At 45.5% G+C, this 25,484-nt stretch overlaps 2 protein-coding genes across 7 annotated transcripts in view; one reads left to right on the top strand and one right to left on the bottom strand.

Moving 5' to 3' along the window:
- Positions 1-1,733, bottom strand: part of LOC119185105 (EEF1A lysine methyltransferase 2) — a 96,715-nt gene extending 94,982 nt beyond the window's left edge. For 4 of the 6 annotated variants that reach the window (XM_075872954.1, XM_075872955.1, XM_075872956.1 and 1 more), the window contains exon 1: positions 1,584-1,732. In XM_075872954.1, the coding sequence (XP_075729069.1) occupies positions 1,584-1,669 (86 nt within the window). In that variant the 5' untranslated portion in view covers positions 1,670-1,732. Of the gene's footprint in view, positions 1-1,583 lie in introns of all 6 variants that reach the window. The other 2 variants (XM_075872958.1, XM_075872959.1) reach the window with 1 other exon arrangement.
- Positions 1,734-10,909: 9,176 nt separating this feature from the next.
- Positions 10,910-23,461, top strand: LOC119163315 (beta-1,4-galactosyltransferase 1). Its single transcript, XM_037415280.2, has one exon. It carries the CDS (start codon positions 14,189-14,191, stop codon positions 15,341-15,343), a length of 1,155 nt encoding a protein of 384 aa, XP_037271177.1. The 5' UTR covers positions 10,910-14,188; the 3' UTR covers positions 15,344-23,461.
- The last annotated feature ends 2,023 nt before the right edge of the window (positions 23,462-25,484 follow it).

Raw genomic sequence — 25,484 nt, 5'->3', positions numbered from 1 at the left:
TATAGGGTACCAAACTAGACGTAGTCTAGTTAGTGGTTAACCTCCCTACCTTTCTTCCTTCTGTCTCTCTCTCACTGCCCGATGTCATTAAATACGTCTACTGCAAAAGGTAATAAAGATAATGAAACGAATTTATCACAATGACCCCACCCCACTGGAACAGCTCTTGTTCTGGACAGAGGTCTTCATTTGACGACGAACTTGGCAATTCCCACCCGAGTCGTTTGTCATGATCGCTTTAAAGGGCCACTCCCCAGGCCCCATACCAAATTTTAGTTAGACCGTGAGAGTTGTTGGGTGTCCGATGAGGAACATTTTGCCAAAAATATTTAATATTTTTTTCAATCATATCACTACGAGCATATCATTACGATAAGGGGAGGCATGCTTGAAACTCTTGCCGCTCCTCCGAGTAGCCTTTGCAAGCCAAATCTCTTCCCTACCCTCTCCGGCATCCGACCCAGAGGTCACGTGTGCATGACGTGTCCGAACAAGCTCAACCCCCGTGCACGTGAGCAGCGCTTTTTTGTTTGTTGTTGTTGACCAGCGTTGTTTTGAGGTCTACTGCTTATTTCTGCGGGACGGTTTGGAAACGCTGGCTTAGACGTGGTAGAATAGACGAGCACAATGAGTGCGCAAATGCGCAGGAGCGTTGCGCTGACCGCGGGGACACGAACGCATGTGCAACGCCGGCACATTAGCTCCGCATTTCGTTGCAATTCACGGGGAAAAAATTTAAAAAAAAAACGTTCACGTTCCCTTATTGCGTCTCATTATTTATCGAGAGATTTATTAATCTCTTCTAGAAACTAATACATAAACTACGCATGTCGTAATAAATAATCTACACCTTGTGACTTGCTACTGTTGGCGACGTCAGAGCACAATCGTCTACATAGAGGTCCAACGTCACTGCTTTGCCGTGTACAGCACGTAGGGCCATTCATACGCGCACGTCATGCCCTCAGTCTTGAAAGTGTGGCAGCTTGGGCTAGTTGGTATGACATGGCGATAGTTATAGCGCGAGAACGGAACGACGGCAAAGTCATTGTTGTCTTTTTGTCGTCGTTCTGTTCTCGCGCTATAACTATCCTCAGTTTTGGGCGTGAGCCCGAAAGAGAGGGGGGGGGGGGGGCAGCGTTCATCTTGAAATTTGACCCATTTCGGCGGCACGTAGCGTTGCAAATATTGGCAGACGTGATGGTGAACGCCTAATTTACGCATCGCGCTTGTCAGCTCAAAATTGTCAAACCTGGTTCAAGCCCTGTACCCTTCAAGTTATGAAGGTTTTTCAATATGAGGGTATTTTTAGTGCAGCCATTATGTCTAGCTCAATCAAGCAAAAAACGGCGCATAATGACATTGGCACGTAGCACTTTTTTATCACAATCAGAGCCCCCCCCCTCCCCCCCAGATCACGATCAACGATATTCGCTGCAACAGCACCCAAACATATCTGGATCGAAATCGGCGCAGTCAAATCGCGATGCGCCGATACCAACGGGCACCGATTTCGCGAGACACCGCTGTGAAACCATTGACAATTAGGAAACAAGGGCGCCACGAAGTTAAAAATACGTTACTATGTTTTTGTCCCAAGCTCCGACGGATTCAACTCGCTTGAATTGTCACACACGTGTCCACACGAAAGACGCGAGGAGAGCGCCATGTCATAGAGGCTAGAAGGTTTTCCTAGTGTCGTGAAAAGCGTGAGCCATGTGAAATATTTGCTATGCTCCGGTAGATGTCCCCAGTGCTCGCAGGCGGGTGTGCTTTTCTGCGGGCGCTCGCAAGTGAGGGGTGTTTTCCGTCGGCCGCTACTCTGGGATTTATTTTTCGAGCGAACGCAAGTTCGAAAAAAAAAAAAATAACAGGGATACAATCACGTATGAGGTCTCGGCAGCCTTCCAAGATGAACGAGCGCGTAAATACGACGATTGATGAAATAAAACATCAGTGCAAGGGAGTTGACTGACAAGATACTTGCTTTGTTCCTTTGCTTGTCATTGTGATGTACTTATGCATTGTCATTGTGTTTCGCGCATGACTAGTGCGACTGGTAAGTGTATAAAAGCGAATACCTTCACAAGAAATAAATTGTTGGCAGTTCAGCGCTCTGTCTCGTCTCTTCTCCTGTCCCCCCCAAATAAATTGTTGGCAGTTCAGCGCTCTGCCTCGTCTCTTCTCCTGTTCCCCCCTGCCCTGCTCCAAGCCACACGAAAACAGCTCCAAGCCACACGAACACACACGGAGCTAAAAGCAGGCCAGAAGTGCGAATATTAGACAAATGTGTGTACTACCCATCATTCTCATGCTCACTGAAGCGCTGTGCGTTGCAGCTCCCATAGATACTAGCACCAAATTTTCCTCTGGTATATATTAGGAAACTCTATGGTAGAGTGTGCTAGAAGTGTACACTGTACTAAAGGCACGTACAGCTAGAGTGTACAAGAAGTGTTGAGTGACATGACCGCGCTAGAGTGTACTAGAAGTGTTAAGGGCGTGACCGCGCCTCGCCTAGAGTGCCTCGATGCGCGCGCCCCCGCTTAGAGTGGTGTCAGCTTTTGCAAGGGCAGATGCCGCCGCCTCGGCTTCGGCGCCAGCGCGACCGCCATTTTGGCGCCTCCGGCCGGTAGTTCGTGCTTGGCGTGTGAGGTGTTGTTGGGCAGTGTTCATTCCCTTACAGTTTTATGCACCCATCTCCGCATCACCATGCCCGGCTGCTGCGTGCCGCAGTGCTCGAATCACTCGAGAAACGGATGGAAGTTGTACCGGTTTCCAAGAGACCCAAAAAGAAGGCTTCTTTGGACCGTTAAAATCAAACGAGACAAGTGGCAACCGACTAATACGTCGCACGTATGCAGCGTAAGTAAACATTTTTTTTTTTAGTGCGTCGTATTCTGACTGGTCAGCATTATTTAGGGCGCCGTTGTTTTTTATTTAGGTGCGCAATGTAAACGCAGGACAGCCAAACGTCGTGCAGGGTACTGTGCGGCGTGCTCGTGTTAAAAGATCACGCTTTAAGAAAATGCGTCAAGTACGGGGGCTTCGGAAGCCCCCGTGTCGATAACATTTCATGCTGGTTCAAGGGCCTCGAGTTTGCTACTACATTCATAGGAATTGCGACTAGTTTCAGTGCCCTTGCACGGGAAAGTGTTGCATTGGCAGCAGCGTTGTGAAATCCTTCCCACCCCCTACCCGAGGCTGTTAATTTCGTGCACTGCGCTTCGCAGCTATTTTGCTCGCGAGACCGGCTGCCGCTGTCGTGACCGTCCGCCTCGCAGCCCGAAGACAGACTTCGTGAAATTGCCGTACTCGCTCGCCAACTCGCCCCGACAGCGTACGCGTCGACCGGGTGCTGGCGGAGTTGAGCTGAACGAAAAGTAGGCAAGAGATGGGGACGCAGGAGGTGTAGTTAAACAGATGAGAATTTAGAAAGTGGAGGAGGGAGAAAAGTATATGCAAGGGCAGAAAACGGGGAGTGAGTTCAGGCCGCGTGCCGGCGAGCGAGTACGGAAATCTGACGGCGCCTGACTGCTGCCGAACTTCAAGAGTACGGCACGTAGAGTTCACGTAATTCACATAAGAGGAAATTGGACGTGAAATGCGCGCATGTGGCCTCGCAGGGAATTAACATAGGCTCGGGTGCGTGGTAGGGGGATTTCACAACGCTTACGAGGCCTGCCCATGTTTATTCGTGCACGCGTTGGCACTGATCGGTCGAAATTTGAACGCCTCTTGTGAAATCAAGCCGTTTGAACATAAACATGCTGTTCCTGCGAAAAACTCGTAATATTACGAGGCCGGACTTCTGCCCGTCTTGTGTGTATCGTCGTATGTATACTTGGGAATCAGGAACACTTCAGTGACGAACAAAACAAGCGCTGTTACGGAGTGTTGTCATTTTTACCTGACAAATAAATTCGATTGCATTGGGAACTTGGAGGCTTGGGTACAAAGCTTTCGATAGAACGAAATCTGTAACGCTCGCTATAAAATCAGACCTGGTCCTTTGTCGGCACAATAGACTAATATTTTATTCACATGAATTCAGGAATCCTTACAGATTTTCAGTGCGAAAATTGAAAGGGTTAATATAACAGCAGGCTGGGTCTATGATCGCGCTCACTGAAGTGGCTTACGTGAAAGCGCGCGTGAGCTCAATTAGTTTCCTTCTTTTTGTGCTTCAAAGTTGCTGCTAGTTCCTGCTGCGAACCATACTGAATGCATACATGAAATCTTGTTTATTGACAGTGACAGACATTCGTTTTTCTTCTGCCAGTGTGTTAATTTCCAATTCTGGTTTTATTTGCAGGCTCACTTTGAAGAGAACAACTATGAGCAACATCGTGCGGATGGCTGGAAGAAGTTGAAACCAAATGCCGTCCCAACTTTGTTCACATTCAAACGTAAGATTGAACTTTTTTCTTGCATTACATAAAGCAGCACCAGTTGCAAGTACTCTATGTACCTGGGATTTCTACGAAGCTAACACCAAATAGGTCCTCATATGCTGCGTCCACATTAGTGCATAAATTCTGGAAATGCAGTCACGGACAAAGCTAGGAAATGCGAACACAAAAATGTGAACCAGACCACGCAAAATCGAAAAATACTGCTAATATTAGACGGTCAAATAATGGCACGCTATTAGTGCGTTTGGAAAGCTACATTTCCCAACTTTGTTTTTGTGATTACGTTGCATCACTTTGACTTGCATGTAAAAACAAATTGCGATACTTGAGTGTTGTGGTTTATATTTCTTGTTTGCATTTTTGGTCATGACTGTATATACGTCTGGATTTCAGTGTTTACAGGCATGACCCACTGCACAACAGTTTTCCGCTACTTAGCACACGGTCGTGTACTGCTAGGATGTCAGGTGCAGTGGCTATGTTATTTACAAAGGGGGAAAACGGAAACCATTATGTATACGAGATCCACGATGCACGAGCCCCCACTACAGTGCGCCTCATTACCTGCGTTGCGTTGGCGTGTTAAGCCCTACAATCAAATAATCAATAAACTGCATAGGGAGCGAATGTCAGTTGAGCCCTCCACAACGGCGCACACGTGTAGCTCTGGCATATGAAGCTCCAATTTGAATTAGAGCCATTTATTGTGGGGAGAAATTTTGAGCACAATTTAATTATGGTATTTTAAGACCTTCCCCTATCCCTTGTGGAAAGGGCGGGGGAAGGACAAGTGTCTTCCTCACGTCAATAACTAAGCCGGTATCTGCTGCATGTGTTACATTTGTAAAATTAACAAGCTAGACATGAACTGGCATTGCTTGAATATGTTCATGAATACATACATTTCTGCTTGCAGCACTGCCTAAGGAACGAAAGCCACCAAAAGAAAGAACTGTGCCTGCACCCTCCAGCAACGAGACCAACAAATCTCCTCCTGGTCTGCGTCAATATCCAGCTGCAGTTAAAACTACCCTAGAGACCCCACAAAACCACGCCGTTCCTGAATCTACACGGCAAGGAACATCGTGTTATGGGCACGACACCATGGAAGTTGACGACGCCGTTGTTGAACTGTCAGCGAACACTAGTGATGCAGATTCAAGAGAAGTTAATGCAGCGGCTGGTGAGACATCAAATTCTACTGCAGAATCAGCAGAACTGAAGAAGAAGCTTGCTGACCTTACAAGAAAGTACTCTGAACTTCAGCAACATCATGACACAGCCAAGAACACCATTAGTGGTCTCAAGAAAAAAGTGCGAAAACTCGAGACTGAGGCAACAAATAATTCGCAAAATATGAAATTTCTCAACGACGATCAAGTACGCGCTCTCTCAAGGAGCAGCAGCTTGGGGAACATTGGTCTCCGCACACTGTCAAGCAAGGCCTTCAAATTAAGTTTGCTTGTGGAACAACCGGATATGAAACTTTGAGAAAAATGGGATATCCTCTCCCATCCAAAAGAACGCTCGCACGGAGGATTCAAAATTTGAAGTTTCTCCCAGGCGTTCTTCACGAAGTGATAGGCGTTATGAAATGCAAAGCCGAGACCATGGAGGATGTAGAAAAGGACTGCGTTCTTTTTTTGGATGAAATGGAGATAGTGCCGGGGTTTGAGCTAGATCGGGCTGAAGACGCACTTCTCGGAGGAATAACTCTTCCTCCGAAGCCTGAAGAGCCTGCGGTTCATGCTCTGGTATTTATGTTGGGCGGACTTAACCAGCGATGGAAGCAGGTGATTGCATATGAATTTACCGGAAGAAACATCGATGGCGGCTTGCTGAAAAACTATGTGTTGGAACTAGTACAGCTGTGCAGTCAAATATATCTGAGAGTTCACGCAATCACATGTGACATGGGCTCGGCAAACCGCGCAATGTGGAGGGAATTCGCCTTTTCCAGTCACAGAGATTCTTCCACGGTGTGCTCCATACCTCATCCGTGCATGGACGGGAAGGAACTTTTTTTCATTGCTGATCCGGCTCACGTCTTGAAGAACCTCAGAGGCCAGCTCTTGAGCTCAGAAGTTTTCACGTTGAGTGAGGCCACAGTTGCCAAACATGGCCTGCCTTCTTCACAAGTCAACTTGGAATATGTTCAGGCTGTGCTCGAAGAAGATTCTAAAAGAGAACTGAAGGTAGCCCCAAACTTATCCGAAATGCACACCAGCGCAGGCCACTTCACCAAAATGAAGGTTGGTGTCGCTGTACAACTTTTTCGGAAAGCTCCCCCAGCTATCAGATTCCTTATAAAGGAAGGTGTTCTTAAACAGGGAGCAGAAACAACAGCTTGGTTCATGGAGCTGATTTCAAAATGGTATGCACTGATGTCTTCGCGGCATCCAACACTGGCCCTGAGTCGGAGAAGTAGGGCTAAGTACTCCGAAGCCCTAGATACATTACACACAGCAATAGAAACCATCAGAACTATGAAAATGGGTGCCACATCCCATTGGAAACCGTCGCAAGCAGGTGTACTCATATCAACTACAGTTGTACTTCGCCTCCAAGACGTTCTTTTAGGAGACGAAGGCTATGAGTTTTTTCTTACGAGCAGGCTCCTGCAGGACTGCTTAGAGAACCTCTTTTCTGTGGTGCGGCTTATGAAGCCGGTTCCCAATGCCTACGATCTCAAGTGCGCTCTGAGACTGGTGAGCGTAAGCCAATTTTTGCATACACCGAGGACGACCAGCTACGAGCTTGATGACAGGGAGTACCTGGTGGACCTGCTATCCCAGGGGAAGGAAGCCTGCGTCGAGAAGGAAGCTCAAGAAATCGATGATTCAGAGATTTTGTTCATCGAAGGATTGTCGTCCACAGAATGCAGTATTCTCTTTTACCTAGGAGGATTTATTTTGAAGGGAATTTTGACATCTGTGAAGTGCGCAAAATGCAAAGGTGCTCTCCTTGGAACTGCCAACGACGAGCATGCTTCGCTGACAGCACTGAAAGAGTACGTTTCAGATGGAGGCAACCTCATCTACCCCAGCAAGGGAGTTATGAAAGCCTTGATAGACTATGAGGAGCATTTTGCTGCCATAAACTCTTGGTGCACGGACAAAGTAGTCACGATGAAGTCGTCACGAAGAAGGTGAAGCGGTATGAGCCTTTGGACAGAAGATGAAGAAGCGCGAGGGCCGGGGCAGGAAAGAAGAGGAGGATGAAGTGAAAAAAAAATAAAGCAGATTAAGATGGACGCCAGTTCCATACTGAAGCTTTAATGCTGTTCCGTTATTTTAAGTAGGAACACTACATTATTTTGGCGCAGCCGGCCATCGAAGCCATCATGTGGGTGACGTTCTTCATAGACGAGACCTCCGAGGAGATCATCTTTTCGAAGTACCAAGTTCAAGACGAAGCAGCGGTAGACCTACCTCGTGAGCTCAGCTCGGAAGAACTCGTAAACCTGGTTGTGGAAAAGGCAGCCGTAGACACTACTGAACTACGACGAAAAGGTGCTGTGAAAGTGAACTTGCGTGTGGCGACCTTCAACGACCTAGTTCTTGAACCAGCGCGTCGAAAACACTCAGGATCACGATCTTCGACGGAAGAGGTGAGCCTCGTTTTGAAAGCTTTTCAGCTGCAACAGGAACAGATGCTTCAACAAAACCAAATAATGACATCTCTTATAAGCTCTCTGAATGCTGAGAGACCGACACCTAATTTCGTAGAACCTGATGCTTTCGACGGTGTGTCTTCAAATCCAGAAAGTTGGCTTGATTTCTACGAATATGCCGCTGGAAAAAACAAGTGGCTCTCTGATGAGGCTAAAATCACCAACATGCGCGTTTACTTGAGAGGTGTTGCGCGAAAGTGGTATGAAACATGCATTCTGGAAGACAGTGACGACTCTTGGAGCCAGTGGAGGAAAAAGTTTTTGACTGCATTCCGAAGCAATCCAGTAGAAAGATGGAACACGGCGCTTAATTTCAAGTCTGAGCAAAGCTGCCTTGTCGAGTACTTCTTTGAGAAACGCCGTCTTTTAAAGCTGGCGGAGCCTTTGCTTCCATCTACGGCCGTAGTTGCCTTAATAATGCATGGATTGCACACTAACGTGTTGAAGCAAGTGCAAATACTGTCACCAAAGACTCTAGATGACCTCCTCGCGTGTCTTCAGAACATACCATCAGCTTCGGAAACAAGCATAACCGCCGAGTCAAGCAGCTGTTTCAGTCGGAGTAAATCGGACTGGTCAAGCCGCGCCCAGCGAGAACCGAGCCACCTCGCAACTCGCACAGATAACTTGCCCTGGCGTGTTCCAAGAGGTCGAGTGAATAATATCGACACTGAAGCTCAGGAGTATTCGACAGAAAAAAACTAATAAACGAGGGTGATCAGTCCCACCCGATGACTCCAAATGAGACTGTTTATTTAAGTTGCTCTAGCCTACTTCACATTCCCGTCAAAGTAGGAAACAAACATATGATGGCTCTGGTAGACAGCGGTGCTTCTGTGTCCATTATAAATGCCAAGCTGGTGGATGCAAATCGCTTGCATAGTGGAAGAATTCTACGAGTACAAGGCTATGATGGAAAAGTAACGTTGCATGATCAGTGGGCCTTGGTAAACATCGAGTTCCAGGGTCAGCAAATAGAGAGCGAAGTGTTGGTGATAGAGGGGGTAACGTACGACTTTTTGCTATCAAGACCAGATATAAAGAAACTAAAGATCAACGTGTACTGGGACGATGTGGTTCTAGTAGAAGGAGTAGCAAGGAACGAGACAAATCAAGGTAGACAAGATAATCTACGAGTTGTCAAGTGCGCGGCGGATATCGCAACGACCTACCCTGAACTTGTATGCATAGGAAGCTATCCTCAGGCGATGAAGTCCCACAAGGTTCCTTTCGAGCTCGCTGACAAGACCGTCATCCGGAAAGCACCTTACAATATGTCAAGGGAGCGAAAGATGTGGCTCAAGAAAGAGTTGCAGGAGATGCTAGATGCTGATATCATACGACCTTCGGTATCACCCTTCGCTTCTCCCATAACGATCGCACCGAAAGAAGACGGAACCTTCAGATTATGCACCGACTACAGGGTTCTCAATCGTCAGACAGAACTCATACCATTTCCTATGCCGAAGATCGACACAATTATAGATGAGACCGGGGGTTGCCGACATTTTTCCCGCATCGATTTATGCAAAGGTTTCTGGCAGATCCCACTAACCGAAGAAACAAAAATGTACACCGCTTTTATCACGCCATTCGATCTCTACGAATACAACCGGCTCCCTTTCGGTTGGAAAAACTCGCCAGCGTGGTTCCAGAAGATCATGAACGACGTCCTAAAGCCATTCCTTGGTGTTTTTTGTAATGTGTACATAGACGACATTATAGTCTTCTCCAAAACAGAGGCTGAGCATCAGGACCATCTGTCTCAGGTGTTAAACGCCTTGAGCTTGGCACATCTCAAGGTTAACTTTAAGAAGAGTGTATTCTTTCAACAAAAAGTGGTGTTTCTTGGAAGAGTCTTCGATGGGAACACCAAAAGCACAAAACAAGAGTCCGTCGAGAAGATCTCCCAGTTGAAGAAACCATATGACGTCCATTCACTGCGTGTGTTTTTGGGATTGGCAGGACATTTCCGATCTTTCATAAAGGACTTTGCTGTCAAAACTAGATGCCTCACGCGCTTAACGCAGAAAGAAGTTCCCTTTGAATGGAGTGACGAATGTGAGAGAGTCTACCGTGACTTGGTGCACAGAATTTCTTCTGACCCCGTTCTGCGTATACCAGATTTCACTTTACCCTTTGAATTGAACACTGACGCCTCACATTATGGGACTGGTGCAGTGTTGTATCAAAAATGTATTGAAGCATCTGGCCGAGAAAAGCGACACGTAGTCGGTTACTACAGTTACACTTTCAAACCGTCTGAAACAAACTACACTACTACGGAAAAAGAAGCACTGGCGGTTCTGAAGGCCGTTGACTACTTCCGCACGTACCTGGAAGGTACGAAGTTCACTTTGTTCACCGATCACCAGGCACTCACTCATCTCTTGAATATGACCCAAACTAAAGGGCGTATCGCCAGATGGGTGAATTACTTGCAGCAATTTGACTTTACCATCTCGCACCGACCAGGACCGCTTTTAACCGATGCAGATGCTCTATCAAGATTGATGGTACAAAACAACACAGAAAAATCTGAAGAAATCAATGAAGTGAAGCTGTGGGAAGGCTCAGAACAACTGGTTTTTACGGAAGGTCGGTATCAAGTCCCACCAACTCTTGTTTCCAAAGTGCTTTACTTGTACCACGATAGCCCAGAATCTGGAGGACACGACGGCTTTTGGCGTACCTACAACAAGTTGGTCAAGAGGTTTACGTGGCCTCACATGAAGAAAGACGTTAGTCAGTACGTTCGTTCATGCCATGTGTGTCAAGTACACAAAGTCAAGTATAAACAGCCTACGGACACCATGATACTACCTTGCCACTCGAACGTGCCTTTTGAAGTAGTTCACCTGGATTTCGCCGAACTTAACAAGAAACGGGAAGGAGTCAGAAAAACGCAAGCTTTTCTGCTGGCCATAGATGAATGCACCAGGATGGTCGCGGCACGAGCAGGAAAAGAAGATGCAAATAGCGTCATAACCCTTCTCGAAAGGGACATGTTTAGAACTACGCGGACAATCGTATGCGATAACGGCCCCGCGTTCAAGAGTGAAAAGCTAGTAAGATGGGCTCGAGATCACAATGTATCGATCAAGTTCTGTGCGCCATACCATCCTGCGGCGAATGGGCTTGCAGAACGTGCCATACGGGACGTGAAACAATACATCAAGATGTACGATAGTTTTCCTGGGGGATGGAAATGTTCTTTAGAAGCAGCCGTAAAACATCATAACCGATCCTACACCAGTGGCTTGGGGTGCAGTCCACAGTACGCTTCTACAGGAGAGACCCCTATTCTGCAGGCAGACCGTGAGTTGGGACTCTTGGAAAACCTCAAGATTGTCGAGGAGAGGCAACAAAAATCACAGGAGGAGAGGTACCGAAAACGAATGAAAAAGAATTTCGACAAGAGGCATCGAGCAGACATGCCAGACATTCAAGTCACCGACCTCGTACTAGTGAGAAAAGGAATAAGAGATTCCAGTGCCAAATTTTATGGGCCTTACTTTGTGACCAAGACAGCCACCCAGAACGGAATTTTGAAGACTGTCTGGTACACTGGTGAACGTGGATCTGTTGAATGTGCTTCAATTGGGAATGTCTTCAAGTATTACCCCAGGAGGGGTAATTAAAAGAAAGCGGGAAGGGTGAAGCGGTATGAGCCTTTGGACAGAAGATGAAGAAGCGCGAGGGCCGGGGCAGGAAAGAAGAGGAGGATGAAGTGAAAAAAAAATCAAGCAGATTAAGATGGACGCCAGTTCCATACTGAAGCTTTAATGCTGTTCCGTTATTTTAAGTAGGAACACTACATGGTTCATGGAGCTGATTTCAAAATGGTATGCACTGATGTCTTCGCGGCATCCAACACTGGCCCTGAGTCGGAGAAGTAGGGCTAAGTACTCCGAAGCCCTAGATACATTACACACAGCAATAGAAACCATCAGAACTATGAAAATGGGTGCCACATCCCATTGGAAACCGTCGCAAGCAGGTGTACTCATATCAACTACAGTTGTACTTCGCCTCCAAGACGTTCTTTTAGGAGACGAAGGCTATGAGTTTTTTCTTACGAGCAGGCTCCTGCAGGACTGCTTAGAGAACCTCTTTTCTGTGGTGCGGCTTATGAAGCCGGTTCCCAATGCCTACGATCTCAAGTGCGCTCTGAGACTGGTGAGCGTAAGCCAATTTTTGCATACACCGAGGACGACCAGCTACGAGCTTGATGACAGGGAGTACCTGGTGGACCTGCTATCCCAGGGGAAGGAAGCCTGCGTCGAGAAGGAAGCTCAAGAAATCGATGATTCAGAGATTTTGTTCATCGAAGGATTGTCGTCCACAGAATGCAGTATTCTCTTTTACCTAGGAGGATTTATTTTGAAGGGAATTTTGACATCTGTGAAGTGCGCAAAATGCAAAGGTGCTCTCCTTGGAACTGCCAACGACGAGCATGCTTCGCTGACAGCACTGAAAGAGTACGTTTCAGATGGAGGCAACCTCATCTACCCCAGCAAGGGAGTTATGAAAGCCTTGATAGACTATGAGGAGCATTTTGCTGCCATAAACTCTTGGTGCACGGACAAAGTAGTCACGATGAAGTCGCCGCTTCGTTCACTCACCGCATACCTAAACAAGGTGCACCGCCGCAGCTTGTGTGTATGCGCGGAGCACGAGGACAGTATATACCGACTGCTCACAGAGAGGTACGCAAGAATAAGGCTGCGCATTCACCTTCGGCAGGTTCCAGTCGGGAGTTGCAATGGACATGCAAGCAAAACATGTGCCGGCGTCAACCTCTCATGAGAAATGGACACGCCAAGATAAGCTGTATGCTTAAAAGGTTTCGGCTCACGTGGGCACGCTTTTGACTCTTGCATTTTTTTATTTTTAAACATTTCATTTCGTACTGCATTTGGTTTGTCGTGTATCTGACTTTGATTTTCACTAGTGGGACAACGCAGCATTAAGGCGCACAAATAAATGGCCTGTTCACTGAAATCGTGGGTGTCGTTTCATAAAGGTACACTGGTAAAGCATGTTACTCTCGGGTATGCTGCCTGCACAGTGCATGAAATGGTGAGGCAGGGGAAGGTGGTACCGAATGTCAGATAATGTGTGCGTGTGTGTGTGTTATATATACACACACACGCAAGTATATAAAGTACAGCGATTCCTGCCTTTGCTATTCGGCTGATTCACAAAGACCCAAATATTGGATTCCTTTCAGCAAGCGTAGTAATAAAAGTTCATGCGCCCCTCCGTCTTAACGACGACAACGGTTTAACGCGAATCTTTCTGGTGTGGGAGTTCGTGGCTCATTTCATTCAGTCTATGTCAGCCCCTGGCGCATTGTACAAGCACAGGCCACCAGTTTGTATGACGTGCGTTGTTCCATTTAACAATTAGGCAACAACAGCACTAAGAGGTGTCCAAGTTGCACCAAAAAAAAAGCTCGCCAACGAGTACTTCTTTCCTACCATACGCGAGCACCGCAAGCGGTAATGCGCTTCGCATGCTGCCCCACTACGGCAGGAGCCGTAATGGCGGCCGTCGTAGCAGACGACGCGGCTGTCCTCACCCTCAGCGGAGCGCGCGGGCATCAAGGCACCCTAAAGCCGGATTGCTCGTAGCGCCCTCTATCGCAACTGCGTACGGAGCTTCAGGAAAACAGCGGCGGTCGCGCCACTCGACCTATTCTAGTACACTCTAGTACAGCCGTGGGTACAGCTATATCAATCTATCCATCCAGCTTTCCCTGTCCGGAACATTGTCGTGCGCGATCCTTTTGGTTATTTTGTTTGGCCACCTTAAGTTTGTGCCGAGACTGTACGCTATGTTGGTATTCAGAACATGTGGTACAAGGCGTGCTTTCTCCAGAAGCAGTGTTGGCCGAATATTACATGACGGAGTACGTCAGAGAAGGTGAGGTCTCCGGCGCCGATCCTTTGTACGGAAGGAGCGTTGAGACGTAATCCGGAATAGCAACAAGCGTCAATCAAAAACACTGCTTCGTTATCTCTGAGCGCCTGCGACGGACTCTGCTGAAGCCAACGACATGGGTTAAGTCGTTCCGTCCGCTACGACGCATTTATTTATGACCATGGGTGTGTTGCTGAGGGTTCAGCGCAGTGCTCGCAGCGTCCTACTGCTGTCCACGCGGCGCGCGCTGTTGCGCTTTTGTCGATGTCATCCGGGGTCTGGCTTTCTGATCAGCCTGTTTCTCGTGTCTCTGTGGTTGAGCGCGTTGCGTTGTCCCACGTGGCTGAGAGGCGACCACATCGTTTACTCCGAGGCCGACATCGAACACAACACGAGCGAGTGTCCGTGGACACCTCGCGAAGAGTACCAGTTGTCTTGGCAGAGCACGGACTCGCGCATAAGGTGTCCGCCACCCGCAGACCACGGCGTTAGTGCTGTCATTGTGCAGAGGAGCGTGAACAGAACGCTTCTGAAGGAACTAGAAAGCAAACTGCTTCCGGGCGGCCGCTGGTCGCCGCCTTCCTGCAACTCGCGACACTTTGTGGCAATCGTCGTTCCGTACCGTGACCGGAGCGAGCACCTGGACCTGTTCCTGCAGCACATGCACCCGTTTCTGCAGCGGCAGCAGCTGCAGTACGGCATGTTCGTAGTCGAGCAAAGTGAGCGGCACGCGTTCAATCGGGCCAAACTGTTCAATGTTGGCTTCACCGAGGCCCTTGCCCGAGACAGCTACTGCTGCTTTGTCTTTCACGATGTCGACCTGCTGCCCATAGACGCGAGAAACGTGTACCGTTGCGAGCGGTTTCCGCGGCACCTGAGTTCTGCCATCGACGTGTTCCGTTTCGTGCTGCCGTACCCGGATCTCTTTGGTGGCGCCGTCGCCGTGAGGGCTGATCAATTCCGCGAGCTGAACGGCTTCTCCAACGAGTTCTTCGGCTGGGGAGGCGAAGACGACGACCTCCAAAGGCGCATCCGAGCCCGGGGCCTGTCTGTCATACGTTGGCCGAGCTCTGTGTCGCGCTACACCATGCTGGCCCACACCAAGGCGAAGCCCAGCCTGCAGAGACAGGAACTTCTCAGGAATGCCGAGTCCAGGTACGAAATGGATGGCCTCAACAACCTCCGCTACCAGGTCCTCGCCCTGGAGGAGAAGCCTTTGTACACGCGAATTCTGGTGAACGTCGATCCACCGGCCCAACCAGAAGGCATTCCAGGGCTGGTAGACATGCGGCATGTCAAAGGAAAGCACTCACTACTGGGTGCAGTCTGATATTGTGCTGTATTGCACGTTCATGCTCAATGCCGAATGTATGTACAATTGCAGCAAATCTATACTTTTAACCCTCCAGAACAAGAAAGATGGGTGCAGTGTAGTTGACAGCTACTCAATAGCACTGACAGTTGGGCAAGTTGGTGTTGGTTCATAGTTGTGAATGGCGCAAAAAAGCACATGGTACACAGATGAAGAAAACCACACAGACTACAGGCACCGGTTCATAGTTATGAACGGTGCAAAAAGGCACACGGGACACCATGTGCTTTTTTGCGCCGTTCATAACTATGAGTTGACAACTACTGTACTTTCTGCAGCTGCGACACTTAGCAACAGTAATAGTTGGTCTGTTGCTCGGAGGCTTGTATGTGATAAAAAACTTGTATATGTTTCGTGCTGCACTTGGGTGAAATGTTGGCACTAATCAGCAGCTTGATTTAGATAGAAGGAGGGTGTTATTCAGTGCAATAAGAGCTGGTGCAGTGATCCATGTGATCTCGCATCCCGTTGTGCTGTGGAAATTGTACCAACTGGTACTAACAAGCGAATGACAGCACAGTGAATGGGAATGTTTGATGGAGGCAGCTTGCAGTTTAGTGCAGCTGTGTGTTAGAACCTGAAATCTTCAGTCTCACCTTATAATTGGCAAATGTAGGAAATCCCTAAGAAATTTATAGTGTCATCCTGAATGCTGCGTTATTAGCTGCATCGAACAGTAGTTTTGCACACCTCATCGCATCTCATGTTTTTCAAATGTGCGTACAAAAAGCAACACCTTATGAGCAAGGTCTAGATTGAGGTTACAGCTGTGCCAATACAGTGCATGTCTGTTCATGTGCCATTAACAACACTTATAGAGCAGCCTCTGGGCACATAGCCTGACACTCGACACACGAGCAAATGTGCAATAAAAGGTTATATATTTCTTGATACTGAAAAGCATGCTGTCATCACCTAGAAGACTGGGTGGCCTGCTGCTGAATGCTTATATTTGCACCACATTTAAAAGCCCTGTGGCTGTGCTAAGTTTGCTTCATTCTTGCACGTAGCTCACCTTTAATGAACTGGCATAGGAGTTGGCTTTGAATATAAAACTTGGTGATTTCATTGCTTATTGTCTTGAGTGCAAGCTTGTAATTTCAATTCATCTTTGCACTAGCGCTGCAAATTCAGAGCTTCACGTGGGGGTCAAGTGACGGCTGTGTTTAGTACCACAGTTTGCTTTACAAGGCAAACATTAGGTGAACGCACATTGTTTTAATACTATTCCAGAAGTATTGTAGCAATTTTTCATGCCAAGAAAGTGCCTTACTCTTTACGGTCACAAGCCCTTATTTAAAATGAGGTCATTTCATTGAAAGGCCATTATGTACCTTTCAGGCACCATGCAGAAAAAAAAAAATGCAGGTCTGAGTATCTTTTTTAACTGCTTCTCAATATTCTAGCATGCCAGTGGTACTTGAGTCTAGTATAATATTGCTTAAAGCACTTTCCAGGGCCTGCACTTGCAAATATTTCAGCAGGGGATGGTTTCTTTCACCAAGAACAGTGCAGTTGCCATTTGTAATCTAATGCACCACTACAGGAATGTCACATGGCAGTGTGGCTCCGACAAATGACCACAAATAGTTGTTTTAAAAGAACTTATGTCATGGAGTTCCTGCAATTCTTTAGTGCAATCCAAAAGGCCAATCCTCATTCAAAACAATGATGTGGTGTGTGCAGTTATGACCTTTTACCACCTGACAAGCTGCACTAAGGTTTTTGCCAAATTTGTGTCTAAAGCTGGAAATTTTGGCCTGTAAACAAGCTAATGATACCCACACATGCATTATGTTCTCCCAATTAAGCTAGAGAGAGTTTCACTATTGAGCAAGACTTTCAAAGTGCTACACATTTCAAGCTGGAGCATGCTGTCATCACCTAGAAGACTGGGTGGCCTGCTGCTGAATGCTTTTATTTGCACCACATTTAAAAGCCCTGTGGCTAAGAAGACTGCCTTTCCACCTCTTGTTTCATAATTCGATGTAACTTCATTGTTTACCGACATTGTTATCAATAATGTATTTTTTCCGTAGTTCTTGCAGTAGAAGACATTACAAAAAAGTTTTTTTGCTCTGCCCACTTGAGGACACCAAAACTATAGACGCACAACCAAGCGAATCTTTGTGAAGCTGCACTGTACTCCAATGCAAGAATCTTGCCTCTCACTGATCTGAGCCGACTATGCGAGCACTGTTTATGTGCCGAAGGCTCAAGCGAGTGTAGAGGCAATGAAAGTTCTGCCACGTCATTGCAATTTCTGCCATGACGACTGACAGCCTTGTACGATGTGAACAGGCTTCTCTCATATTTTCAACCACCGCCCCATAATTAGCTCTGGCTTTGCTCTGCTGTGAAAGCTACTCGAAGGAAGAGGCCAGGTGTCAACAGTGCTGCTGCTGCAGACTGCACCACTTTTACTGACTCTCTCAAGATGCCCAGCTGCTCCCACTTTTGCCAAAAATTACTACTTGAATTTCCTCGCGCATTATAAGAGATTGCACACTCCAGTCATTTCTCGTTTTAGAGTGAAAGCTGTTATGAGATCAGAACAGAGGTCACGTGCGGTGCCATAGTTGTCCGTAACTAGTACTGCAAGAAATAAACACCAAGGACACAATGGGATTCTAACCCGGGTGCATTTCTTGCCAGATATTCTAAACTGGCCTTATGCAGGCCTGATGTCGGGAAAGGAATCGGGTTAATATTGTTACGGGAAACATGAATAATAAAGCATTTCAGAACATCAAAGGAACAACAACGCATCACACAATGCGAATTGTGTAATGAGTGGGTCGTTCAATGCTTCAACCTATTACGAAAGCTTGTTCTTGATCACCTGTTAACTGTGGGGCATACGAACCTCAGGCATAATTTTTCATCGTAGTCAGCCACTGCATAAAAAGGTTGCGCAAAATTCCTAGCAAGTGTGTAGCGGATACTACGCTTCTCCGAAGAATGACGAAGGATAGCATAGTGAATGCTGGCCTACTACATAAAAAGTATGATTATTCATGGCGTAGTGGGTGCCCAGCAAGTGTGCTTGTAGCAGTTACCCAATGAGAAAAGGCTCTGAAAGGTCGCTATTCCAGCTTTCACTGTGCTGAAAGTTCAGTGCAGGCCTGGCTTTTTTTTTAAGTGCTTCAGCTTCTTATTAAAAAAACTGGAAATAGGAGTGCGCAGGTGATTAAAGGTTTTGGCCATCCACAGTGCCCACATAATTGTCTACTTGAACCTCGCACTAGCAGTATCCAAAAGCAGACCCTGTGATATTGGTGGCTGTTATTCATAGAAAATACTCCCTGCGATTATCACCTAGGATCCTCCAAGAATTGGGTAGAAGAGCATCTTATTCACTCTTACAATGTGCTGTAATGATCTTTCTGCTGTGTGCGGTTGTGATGGGATTATATTGAGCATGGTCATCACACCAGCACTTCTGCTGAAGTTGTATTTCATGTCCTACATTTGTTTTTATAGCTTCATTACTAAAGTGCTACAATCTGCAAAATTGACATGCCAGATGCTCGCAAGTATTCATCTGTTAATGTTACCTTAATTTTCATCTGCCTTTTGGGGATACCCAAGCGAAACAATGAATCGGTTTGGATTGATAAATTGTCGTTCATTTTACCACCGTATGTATAATGATGATGGAGAAAACTTAGGCCAATATTTCACTTGAATTCGCACCAGAATTGCCCCCACATACTGTTGCAAATTTCAATGTACATTTTTCATATGGCAACAGTAGCTAAGCAAAATTTTCGGACTCCTGATATGTTAAGTCAATGGCCCATTCAGAGGACAATGTACTCCACCTTTACTTTTACTCATTAGAACTATGTGGAACTGAGCAGATGCCATCAAAATCTATGACATCACAATGTTTGATGCAAAAAGTTCAAGGTGGCATCACCACCCTCAATTTCTTTGTGTGTTAATTGGATTATGAAGCGTTGCCTTACAGCAAAAGTGGCGATTTTAGAAAGCTTTTCTTTTCCTTTCAATGCAGGCATGTTAGATCCAAATGGCACCTGTAATTCATTGAAGTTAAGGAAAGAGACTAGGCTTGAAATAGCAAAACTGGTTGCAATTAGGCTAAGCTTTAGAGAGGTGATGATATTTTGTTTCTACATTGATTCTCGGCGGTTCGTGTTAAACCACAATCACAAACGTCCAACCTCCAGAGGCAGAAACTCCATTGAAACCATAGCAGCGGCCGTTGTAGAAAATCTGTGGCACATACTTGTGGATGATAATGCCTTCTGGACCCCAAAGAGCAAAATCATTTTCGAGATTTAGCAAAGAAATATTTCACCATCCTGAAAACCTTACTTTTATCACGATACAGCGCTTAGTAAGCGAGAAAATATGGGTGGCACCGCCACCTTGAGCTTCCTGCACCAACCACTGTGACGTAAGAAATTTTGAAGGCGTCTACTGGGTCCTACGTAACTTTCAATTGATAAAAATGAAGCACATTGTAATGCGTGGGTGCCACAGGCTTATTATAGAAAGTTTCAGAAAATTTCATCAAGTCAATGTCACAAAGCCGTTGTCGTCCTTTTACCCTGGCCTGCGTCCCTTCGGGTCTCGCCGCCTCCCATTACTCCCGCAGTCTCACCTGAGCCTGTGCGGTCACTGGCTCCTGGGTCGCCATTTCGACCCTCGTCTCTGATCGGGCATAACCCAGTTCCATTTGATCTCGGGCCTCTCTTCCTTTCGTCGACACCTAGTGAGGTGGTACCTTGCTGCGGTACTCCCCGTCGACGAGCCATTTCACGGATTCTGTGACGATTTGGCGTCGTCCTCACCGCCGCCTGATGCTGGGCCCCCTCCGGCCCTCCCGCCGGCGGCAAATGCTCGGCGGCGTCTGCCTTTTCCGCCTCGGCGTCCTTGTCCGTGGACAAGGGGGTGACGGATTCCGACAACGACATCAACACTTCTGAGCAGCCCAAGTCCGCAACTTCGAGCCTCGAGATGACCCCAGGCCATACGTACCACCTCGGTGACCTGGCCCGCCTGCTCCGCTCTCTGCTTTGAGACTCGCCCTGTGACTAGTCGTAAGCCCGCTGGGAGGATGCTCAGAATCTGGCGGTTGCTTTGGCCACCGAAGCGGTGCATTTCCGACAAGTGCGTGCCCGCCGCCAACGCCGCTAGGCTAACCCTGACAATGTGGCGGACGTCCAGCGACTCTACCGCCGCAACTGAGGCTGCACAGTGTGACTCATCTTGGAAGAGCCCTTCTAGACGTGCGTCATCCCTCTCCAGGACCTTAAAGATTACCAAAGTCGCACGTGGTCGGATCGACAAGCCGCTTCAACCCTCCTTCTTCGCCGAGAGCCTGCGCTTGCAGGCGTTGACGTCACGCCATTTAGTCCCGAAGAGGTATTTTTGCGACTCTGCAAATCCAAGAACACAGCACCAGGCAGCGATCGTCTGACATATCACCATTGGAAGGCGGTCAACCCCGAGGAACGGTCCCTGGCTGCATTGTTTATCCCCTGCGTTCATCACTAAGGAACACCGGAATCCTGGTGGACTTCCCGGACCGTCCTGATTTTCAAGAAAGGCGACCCCCAAATCTCTTCAAATTGGCGCCCCATCGCTTTGGGTTGCATGGCATCGAAGCTATACGCCAAGTGCCTCATGGCCCGACTTCAGGCGTGGGTCTTGGAGTTCAAAATCATGTCCTAGTGTCAGAAGGGATTCTTGCCCCACAACGGAGTTTTCGAGCTCAACTACATACTGCAGCAGTGTTTCGACATGGCCCATTTGGGGGTCCCCCGACTTCTGCGCCAAAAATATATATTGAAGTTTCTTAAATCACACGTGGAGATGTTAGTGTGAAATCTAAAAAGGAAACATTATCCTTGATTTTCTTCGCTACTAATTACCTTTGTGAAATATATGACAACAGAGTTGTCAGAGTGCAGTTTGTCAATTTGAACCAAGTCATTGTTTTTATTTAATGTCCCCTTAAAGAGCCTTGTGGCTTAAAATAAACTCGGGGGTCGCTTAAGCTTCGCCTCCAGAAATAGAATGCAATAGTGTGACGGGCCCCGAAAGGGAAAGAAGACAACTCCCCGTTAGTAGCACGATGCCACAAGGAAATCCATACGAATTTCTCAGAAAGAAGACCTCTTGGAACCCGGTACCAAGGCCTTTCTGGGCCGGTCGCTCTGCCAATTGAGCTAACCAGGAAGCTAGCAATTGACAGCGCAAGGGTGAATTCATTGACAACTCGAAGCACAAGAACACAAGTATAGCAAATGAGTTCTGCTGAAACCCGCAAGGTCGTAGAAGGGTTAAAAAAGGAAAGAAAGGCAACCACTCATTTGTAGCACGAAGTGACAAGTAAATCCATTTGTATTTCTCAGAAAGAGAGCTCTTGGTAGTAGCCAAAAAATTCGTCCTGGTACAGGTTTTGAACCCGGGACCAGCTAGGCTTCGCCACTCTGTGAATACCTGAACTACGCGGTAAAGAAAGAAATGCCTTTATGCATAACATGGCCACCTAAACTATCCTAGAATGATACAGTGCAAGTATTTCATGTTTCATACATGAAGGATAAGCGAGAGTAAAAGCATTACTGAAACAGCTTGACTAGCTCTTGCTACCTAAAATGAATGGGTCAAAAGCACTGGCATACAAATTAAATAACAAAAGCATACTTTACAAAAATATGATAATGACAATCAATTACATAATCTAAGCATAAACGGGATACAACAGTTTCCGTGAAGAGAAAAACAAACATCAGAAGCTTAAAAAGCTATGTGTACATGTGTTACAAAATGCAGAAGAGGTGAAACATACAAAAGGGTAAACGACATCATGATGCAATTAATATGAATAATGATGCAACATTTTTTGTGGTCATGTTTTCTATATTTACATCAATGCTTCAATCAAATAATTCAGCATTCTGGGAATAGTATTGTGTACCATTTGGTCACCATATTTTGTATGTGATTGGTGTATAAACGAGAGGTTACGCATATGGGTATCATATTTATTCTCTGAAGGTTGTAGGTTGGCTAGCTCAGATAGTACAGTTTTTTGCTTCGTCTTTTTTTATAATCCCATAATTGTTGTAATTATAAAGATTTTGAAAACGAATTAGTTTGTATTTTTGTTGCACGTATACAACTGATTGATAAGGTTCTTTCTTAGCGATAATTTTTAGGAATATATTTTGAATTCTACTGAGCTTATCAATATTTGTTTGTATTGTGTCCCCAAACTATAAAGCAATACTTAACATAGGACATAAACAAAGAATAAATTATGCGCATTGTTTTAATGGAAGTAGATGAATATTGCAAAAAAATATATTAAGTACACGAACAGTTTTTGTCGCTGCTTGCTCTACATGCGTGTCCCATAGCATGCTGTTTGAAAATACCGCACCTAATGTTTACACATCCTCCACCATTTGAATCAGATTGTTATTAAGTTAGAGCGGAGAGGTTACTTGTACCTGCTTGCCTTTTGCTCGAAACATAACCGCATTGGTTTTTTCTGTGTTTACTAATAGCCCATTGGAACATGCTCACTTATATATCTTTTTTATTATATTATTTCCTCTTTCAATCAACTGGTCAGCATCATCATGTGCAAAAAGTACGCTTGTTTCATCAGCTTAAATAACAAATTTTGCTGAAGGGTCTATTACAATGCCATTTGTTTATAAAATAAACAAAAACGGACCTAAAATACTGCCCTGAGGCACTCCGAGATAGTTTGGTTTAGTCGTCGAAGAAACATTGTTTATAAACACGTATTGTTTCCTTTCACTTAGGTATGAGTGAAACAAGTCTAAAGCAACACCTCATACACCGTATAAATCTAGCTTACATAAAAGTAACTTCCTATTCAAAGAGTTAAAGGCTTTGCTAAAATCGATAAAGATACTGAGTACTAGTTGTTTACATTCTATACTATTCAAAATGAACTCTTTCTGATCAAGTAGAGCAAGCTCAGTTGATAAGATTTTTTTCTGAAATCATATTGTGCTTCACATACTATATTATGTTTGTGAATAAATTCTTCCAGCTGGGAATGAAGACTTTTTCTATTATTTTAAGAAATACTAGCGAAACTGAGATGGGTCTATAGTTTGCTAAGTTATTCTTATGTCTCTTTTTGTACAAGATGCACACTTTGGCAGTTTGAAATAGCATAGGACAAATTCCGTTTGTCAGACAAAGGGTAATGATTTCAGAAAGTAATTGGGTGATTATTTTGGAGGTGTATTTAATTGGTTTGATTTGAAAACCAAAACAATCACAGTATTTACAATTTGTAAGCCGCATGATTGTTTCATATACCTAGTTTTCACAAGTAGGTCTTACAAGCAGTACTTGGGCATTTATACGAAACGTATGATGTTGCAACAAGAGATGTTTCTGGAAAGGCTAAGTTTACTAGACAATTGTTAGACGTATTACATAGTTTACTGCCACTAATAACACAACCATTAATTCTAGTTTCTGTAATTATCCTATTTGAATTGGTTGTTCCTAGCACTTTATTGATGTTTTTCCAAGTAGAAGCAGAATTACCAGGTCATTGCATAAATATGTTATGAAAATAACATTCTCTAGCTTTTTGAATATCTTTATTTAGATCATTGCAAAATGTTTTGAAGATGCTAAGTAGTTGTGTGTCACGAGAAACCAGAAATGCATTATACATTGCATTCTTTTAATGAATTTGATGCAACAGGTCTCGTGTTGCATCAGGAACCGTTCCTCGGGGTCGACCGCCTTCCAATGGTGATATGTCAGACGATCGCTGCCTGGTGCTGTGTTCTTGGATTTGCAGAGTCGCAAAAATACCTCTTCCTAATTTCTTTAGATAGGTGGTGGGTGACCTGAGGGAAGTTGTGTTTATACAGTTCCTTGAATTTTTCTATGAATCTATTGACAGCAACAATCGGGTTGTCATTTGCGAGAATATCGTTCAAGGAAGTATGAACTAGTTCCTGACGAAAATTTTTAAGATTTTTTGTTGTTATAAAATGCAACGGTATAGAAAGCCGTTTCTTTTTTATTAGTTGCATAATAATTAAAATTATGGGAAGGTGATCATTTATGTCGCACAAAATGGTCCCAGGTTTAATATTCTTGTAACTAACGTTCGTTAGAAAAACATTGATTAATGTAGATGAATTGTCAGTAACCCTTGTTGGCATATTAGTCATGTTAGACAATCTGAAGCTATTAAACACGTCATCTCATGTTTAGTAGTTTCATTAGACAGCATGTAAACATTAATGTCACCACCGATAAGTAGTGACATAGTTATCCAGCATAGTATGGGGAAATAAGTTTTCCAAACGACCCGTAAAAGTTCTGATACTTCATGATGAAGGATGGTACATAATTGAGGTGACCTAATTGCCTAGGACAGCAGTCAGCATTTCACAATCAGGTTCTGAACAACAAAATTCTGTTAAGAGTTGACAATCAGGGGTTTCCTTTACAAGTAAGCAAACACCACCACCACGACTGTGGATACGATTAACACAAAAATCATTGTAACCAGGCATAGAAAATGGGTTATCATCATTTGTGTACAAAGTCTCAGTCAGCATTATGACGTCAAAACGGAAATGAAGATCTGAAAACAAGGAATCTAGCAATGCATATTTGTTTCTCGCAGACTGGTAGTTTAGCTGGAAAAATTTTATGCCAGGCATATAGTTGTCTCCAATGTATTTATGCAGATCTGATGGTAAAACAAACATGGTTCCTAAAAAGTTAAGGTATGAACGATCTTTATGTTTCAAGCCAATTTCACGAAATCCTCCCTTCTCTTTCCAAGAACGGCAGAAAAGCCATCTTTGCGTCTCATTAGAATTTTACCGTTCGCACACCACACTAAACAGACGTCATTCTCTCGCGCCCATTGTTTTGCCTCCCCATATTAGAGTTCACGTTTGTTTGGTCAAATTCTCTTGAATCATCACTTTAGATTTGTCATCCCCGAGCCTCTTACTACCATATAGCCAGCTTTCTTGAACCTACTGTTGTGAGAAACGTAGAATGATGCGTGGGGTCTTGTCCCCCTTAGAAGGAAGGCAGT

This window comes from Rhipicephalus microplus, chromosome 9 (genome assembly GCF_043290135.1).
Source record: "Rhipicephalus microplus isolate Deutch F79 chromosome 9, USDA_Rmic, whole genome shotgun sequence".
Classification (NCBI taxonomy): Eukaryota; Metazoa; Arthropoda; class Arachnida; order Ixodida; family Ixodidae; genus Rhipicephalus; species Rhipicephalus microplus.
This window is presented reverse-complemented; position numbering and strand designations above follow the sequence as displayed.

Bases quoted from the DNA above. Each gene is read 5' to 3' on its own strand.
- LOC119163315 (XM_037415280.2), top strand. From the start codon at position 14,189: ATGACCATGGGTGTGTTGCTGAGGGTTCAGCGCAGTGCTCGCAGCGTC.